The following is a 6,873-nucleotide window of genomic DNA, read 5'->3' as shown; positions in this document are numbered from 1 at the left end:
CTTTTATCACTTATCTCTCACCCAACTGATAACAAAACATCGCTTATTGGAGTTGTTTGCTTCGCTTCGCCGACTTTAGGTATATCGCTTTAGTTTTTAAATTTCTAAAATAAGTTGCTGATTTCTGATTTTCGGACGAACATTATTGTGGCACAGTACTCATAGTTATTAACGATTAATAAGCTCACATAGTCACATAACGTATTAACGTATCCCGCACTCAGTGATAAACGAGTATAATATTTTATACGACGCTCATAACTAGAAAAGTTTATAACGATGGTTCGAACCGCTGTTTTGTCCAGAACCAATTATAGATTGTGTAAGCGATATGTAGCGGAAAAGGTAACGATTATTTTTTTTACTTGTACCTATCTGCTAGAAATCAATAATTTGTATAAAATCATTATTTTCCAAAATGTGCCTTTGAATGATTAATATTTAGATAAAATAATACTCCAAATCTATAATATAATGATTATTGAGCAATATAAATAATACAACATAATATTATCTACTTAGCATAGGCGCGATTTCAATAAAAAAACTGAGAGTGCTTAATCTCTTCATTAGGGCATAGCGTTGAATAGTTACTGATTGAAATAGTATAAAAAAAATATTTTAGGGTGCTACTTTTAAAATTGGTGGTACTAATACCCCCTAAGCGCCCCCCTATTTGCGCCTATGCTACTTAGTCTTTATTATTTTTTTTTTTTTGAAAATATGTAGTTGGAAAATCCAGTATGATGTTTTAACATTGAAGCTAAAAAAATTAAATGGAATGATTTTTAATTTAACAATCAACAAACAATTATTAATATGCGTAAAAACAATTAGTATAAATATTTTATTATTATATAATTTATCATTAAAACTTATTTCATCCAAAAAATGTTTAAATTAAAAAAAATTCCCTCGAGTACTTATATTTTTTACTCCTATTGTATAACATATGCTTTTAAATAAATAAAATAAGTTTGATTTCCATTATTAATAATAAATCATTAACTTTACTATTATACTTATTATTTACTAAAGTATGTATTATATTTACTGTTATTAATATATCAATAAATAATATTTTTTAATTCCTTAAAATGTTAAAATCTTTTTTAAATGTTAATAACACAATGAATTAAATTATGTATTAGTTATAAGTTCTATTAAGTTTATATCTTAATGACTAAATGTTTTTAAATGTTTCAGGTTGCCTGTGCAATTAATAAAAATTCAACAGATGTAGTAAATGATTTTATAGCTAATCTGAAAATAGGCAAAGGAAATTCCATGAACGATATTGGTTTACGTATGCCTCTTAATATTCTTCAAAAACATTTTGGAACAAATTCATTTAAAGATTTTAAAATACCAAGTCATGAAATAACAACTTCTCAGTTAAATCCTCAACATGTAATAATACATTTAAATAAAAATGATTTTATTAATGATGTACTTAAAAACAATATTGATGTAACTCGTCGACATTGTATACAGAATTCTAAACCCTGCATTATTGAATTTAGGTAATTGGTAAGTTAAGTTACTCATATATATATATTTGAAATATAATTACATTTCAATTACTAAGTACTATGTCGAATTAAAATACATTTCAATCATTACAGTTCTCCAAACATTGCAAAACCATTTCATGTTGGTCATTTACGTTCAACTATTATTGGAAACTTCATTTCTAACTTAACAAATTTTATCAATGGTCGTGTTGTACGTATTAACTACTTGGGTGACTGGGGACCTCAATTTGGTTATACAATATTAGGATTGGAACAAATGAAATCAGATATGTCTAATAAAAATATGACCATTGAATCTTTATACAATGCATATATACTAGCCAATAAAATGGCAAACAACGACTCAAAAATTCATAATAAAGCTAAAGCCATATTTAATGATTTAGAATGTGGTAACTCTACCACAGATATCAAAAACCTATGGAATGAATTTAGATCAATTACTATTAACGAATTAGAAGTTATTTATAAAAGACTGGGAATAGTATTTGATGAATATGATTGGGAATCAAAATATTCAAAGGAAAATATTCAAGATGTTCTAAAAAGACTCAATGAAATTGGTTTATTAAAATTTAAAGAAGATGGATCTACTGTTGTGCATTCTAATAATCAAGAAATCACAATTTTAAAAAACGATAGTTCTACATTATACATTTCACGGGATATTGCTGCAGCACTTAGACGCCACGAATATTATGGTTCTGAAGATCTATTTTATGTTGTTGATAATACTCAAAGCAAACATTTTTACTTACTTAAATCCTTAATTGCACAAATTAATTCAAATATAAATGTGCATCACATTCCGTTTGGAAGGATACATGGTATGAGCTCCAGAAAAGGCCAAGGAATATTATTAGATCAGCTTTTGAATCAGGCAAAATCGACAATGAACTTAAAAAGGAAATTTTCTGAAAGTTGGTATCTATATTTATTAGGGTTCAGAACTTTTTGCATATATTTATTTATTCAAATTTTTGTTTTTAAGGTGACATTAATTACAAAGTTGAATTTTGTACATTTTTGCATATTTTTTTATATTTTACAAAAAAATTATGAATAAAAAATTTAAGGATTTTAACAGTATTAAAATCTTATTAGGGCATTTTTTATAATTTTAATTGCATTTAAAAATATATATATAATTGCTATAAGTATTGAACCCTAATAAAATAATATTTTATTAATATCAATATTATCATCCTTTGTTTACTTAAATTAATTTTAGCCACCAAAATTAATTCAATGGACGATAATGACGTAGCAGATGTATTAGGAGTATCTGCTATAATAATAAATGATCTAAAACAAAAACGAAAAAAAGATTACAACTTTTCTTGGGAGTCAGCATTGCAGGTACTCGTGTTTACTTTTTCTTTTACTCAACAATCAATTTTAGTTTAAATAATTAATTAATTTTTTCAATGTTAAAATAGTTATTATAAACATATATATTTGTCAAATGTTTGAATATTTTACAATTAATGTATTGATAACAAGATTACATAAAATTAAGGAGTATAGAATATATCTTATCTATTTTTTTTTAGGTAAATGGAGATACTGGTATAAAACTTCAATATACCCATTGCCGTTTAATAAGTCTAGAAGAAGTAAATTCCAATATAACTGTACCCGACGAAGTTGTTGCTGAATGCTTTACAGAAACTGTCGCATTGGATTTAATTTTAGAAATATGTCGGTAAGTTATTTTTAACAACATAAATTGGATACTTATTATTATATTATAGTATTACACATTTATCTTTTTTAATGAGAAGTATTTGATATTGAATTTTTTTTTCTCAAAATTGAATACTAGAAATGTTTTCTAATATTTTAATTTATTTATGTGAAACACTAACACATAAAAAGATAAAATCAATTATTATGTAGAACTCATGATAAACTAAAGTATATCTTAAGTTTTCTCATAAATCGAAAAATATGATAATTAGTATATAAGTAAATTAGAATGTTACGTTAGAAATAGACAAAAAAGATAACCAATCTTCCTTTCAGATCTCTTTAAACTACATAAGATTTAATATTAATATAAATTAATGTTTATAGGATCTTAAGTCCCTGTAATTCTAATTTTATAACAATAAAATATAATTTTTGTTTTTTTCAGTTTTGAAGATATATTGACTGAAACAAACAAGGAATTAGAAGCATGTATTTTAGTGAACTATTTATTTCGATTATCCAATTGCATTAACAAAGCCTTAAAAGTTTTAAATGTTAAAAATTCTAGCAGTATTATTGCTCAGCAGAGGATTTTGTTGTTTCGCAGAGCTAGAGAAACTCTAAGTACTGGAATGAACATTTTAGGATTAGTACCATTAAAATGTATGTGATTTAAAACCTCATTTATGTAATTTTAAATTATTTTACTTAGCAATTTCTTTTCTATTATATAAATCTGAAGAATAAAATAAAAATTGTTTTTTTAAATGTTTTTACTTATACTTTTATTTAACATTGAAACCTACCATAAATATATTATTTTCAAATACATTAATATTAAAAATTATGTTTAATAATCTAAGATATTTCAATTTTTATGAATTGTAGATAACCCTCAACCTCTCATCATAAGTTATCACAGTGATATCCACTAATCTATTACCATATTTTAATTAGAAAAAAATCATTGTAATGTTCAGTTATTATGATAATTTGAGTTAAGTAGTTTTTTTTAAGCACAAATTGCAATTAAGTATTGATGTAATGTCTGTTCACAATTATATATATCTATTTAGCATTGCTAATTTATATGACTACTATATTTAAAAATAAATGTTCATGTTACCATAAAATATGTATGTTATTGTGTTAATATATTTTTGACTTGATTAAACAATTCGCTACTATTGAAATTCATCGTTCATCTATAATTTTAATAATTTTCATAAGCATGAAATAGTTAAAAATTGCACATGTGTGCATTAATATTGTCAGGTGCTATATGTTTATACAATTACTACAATTACAGCAAACCTATTTACTGATGTATATTTTTACGATCAAATAAAACCCACCTATATTTTGAGTAGAAATACTTTCTAAATTAGTCACTAAATCTATATTAATAAAAAGCTATGTCTATGTGTGTATGAGAGTGATACATAGCTAAGCTTATTGCACTAGCAGTTCAAAAATTTGGTATAAAGTAAGATAAATATAATTACCTTGGTACATAGGTAGTCCTGTTCTTGAGGATGAGCACCTTTAACATAATTTTTAAATTTTAATTGGGGATCTTAAAAAACAAATAAGCTATTCAGGATCAGCTATAATTAATAAATATATGATAATTATGTATCTATGTATATATTATATACACATAAACAGCTTTGTCTTGACAGAATATCGACGTAAAGTCTAAACCATAATAGGTAGAAACTTTGAATTTTGATCATACCTTAACTTCATAATGCAAGTGTGCATTAAAAAAGGATTTTAAAACATTTTCATTTATAGTGGTACCCGCACATGCAGTAATTTGTTGGAAAACAAAAAATCCTATTATTATTTTGTTCATTTATGGTTGCCATTGATTACAGAAAATAAAATAGTTGTTATAATTTATTAGAAACATTTTATACCTGTATTTTAAATTAGTTCAAAAAACCCCAAATAACTGTTAAAAGCTTTGGCCTCAGCCGCTAGAAAAAAATACAATTTTTAAGCACCAAATAATTAAATAATATATATGTAATCTGTTGTTAAGCATTTAATTGTTAAAAACATTTATTATTGAAGTATTTTTGAAATATATATATATAAATATTATGTAACTGATTAAGTTAATAAAACAACAACTAATAGACTAATTTTATCTTTTTTTACCCATACAGTAATGATTTATGTTAGGTATAAAAATCAAGAAAAAATCACACACTTTCGTAGTGTACCTATGTATAAAGTCAGATAAATTGCAATAATCGCATCACATTATAATACAACTGTAGTGAGCCGGTCTCGGTGAAGATGGCTCAGCACGATTTAACAATGAAGTCCACTTTGTCGTAGGTCTTCTTCAGTAAGCATAGGAAGTTTGTAGTAAATAAACAACATATTTATAAGTTTAAGTTGAAAGTCGTTTATTCACTAAGACAATGTATGTAAAAAGCTAGCCCGATAGGTTGTTAAGTATAGAACAACACCACCGGTCTATGCGTAATTGACTATGTCTAAATTCTTAATACTACCACAACCTTTTTTATATTAAACAAATATTGACGTAGTCTCTCAAAATGTAGGTACGTGTTATGGTAACGCGTGTAGGACCAATAGATTATAATATATTATACGAACGCACATACTAAATTGCAGATTTAGAAGGATTTAGAAAATCGTTCAGTCATACTGTACTTATAAGCTATATAGTATCTGTCCTAGTGGTGAAGCAACATCAAATTAATATGTTATTTGACGCGTAAGAGTGAAGAGTGCTTTGCCAATAGTGTAGAATTCGGTAAGAGTGTTTTATAGGTATGGCGGCCGTGCACCGGGGGGAATGACTACCACATCCACATGGTAGGTACGAACCAAGGATTATAAATAGAGTCCGGATTTATATTCTGTTAAAACGTTTGAAATATGATGTTTATAATTTATATGCACCTAAAATTGATGAAATATTCCCAAAAATATTCTGAAAAATATTGATAATATTAACTAATATAAGTAAAATAAAAGAAAAATGTAATACAATCATTGATTATGATTATGAATTTATAATTTATCATTATTTATATAATTATATCTTATGTTACATTATGCAATATATAAACATAAAAAAAAATACATTATACAATGTTTAAAAATGTACAATAATATAATTTTCCAAATTTCCCTGAAGAAGTTAGTACGGCGGTCCGTGATTAATGTCTCATATATGCTGAATAGCGTGATCTTTTAATATAATCCAATATAACGGAAATATGCTAAAATATTCTATAATCTGTACCATAAACTAAAATAATCTGAAATATTATCTGAAGTCACAATATGCACTAATATGCAAAAAAAACTTTTTTTGATAGATTCAACAGGTTATGAAATACAAACATTTCTTACTCCCATCAAAAAGCATACACTTGTTAAAAATATGTTTGTGCATAAAAATCCGAACTATAAATTATAATATATTATGATATGAACGCATATAATACACCGATTTTGAAAAACCGAAGACGTACGTAAAATTGTGGTTCTTAACTGAAGCCGTCGGATAATGCACGACAGCGAGACAGGACCGAGGGTATGAGAAAGAGGAGACACAGTGTCTGTCGAGTGGCGATAAGTCACCAACGCACGTTCTCCG

General features: G+C 25.9%; 1 protein-coding gene across 1 annotated transcript; it reads left to right on the top strand.

Moving 5' to 3' along the window:
• Positions 1-16: 16 nt before the first annotated feature.
• On the top strand, positions 17-4,317 carry LOC113552794 (probable arginine--tRNA ligase, mitochondrial). The gene is made up of 6 exons (XM_026955729.1): positions 17-345; positions 1,207-1,523; positions 1,626-2,455; positions 2,767-2,894; positions 3,089-3,240; positions 3,673-4,317. The coding sequence occupies exons 1-6, from the start codon at positions 280-282 to the stop codon at positions 3,896-3,898; spliced, it is 1,719 nt and encodes a 572-aa protein (XP_026811530.1). The 5' UTR covers positions 17-279; the 3' UTR covers positions 3,899-4,317.
• The last annotated feature ends 2,556 nt before the right edge of the window (positions 4,318-6,873 follow it).

Source organism: Rhopalosiphum maidis, chromosome 2, assembly GCF_003676215.2.
Source record: "Rhopalosiphum maidis isolate BTI-1 chromosome 2, ASM367621v3, whole genome shotgun sequence".
NCBI lineage: Eukaryota > Metazoa > Arthropoda > Insecta > Hemiptera > Aphididae > Rhopalosiphum > Rhopalosiphum maidis.
Note: the sequence above shows the minus strand (reverse complement) of the source record. Positions and strands in the feature narration are given on the sequence as shown.

What these genes read in the sequence shown, in the direction of transcription:
- LOC113552794 (XM_026955729.1), top strand. Translation starts at nt 280, where the DNA reads ATGGTTCGAACCGCTGTTTTGTCCAGAACCAATTATAGATTGTGTAAG. An exon ending in CTTGGGAGTCAGCATTGCAG is followed by an intron (nt 2,895 to 3,088) that starts GTACTCGTGTTT and finishes ATTTTTTTTTAG; the next exon opens with GTAAATGGAGATACTGGTAT. An exon ending in TTAATTTTAGAAATATGTCG is followed by an intron (nt 3,241 to 3,672) that starts GTAAGTTATTTT and finishes TGTTTTTTTCAG; the next exon opens with TTTTGAAGATATATTGACTG.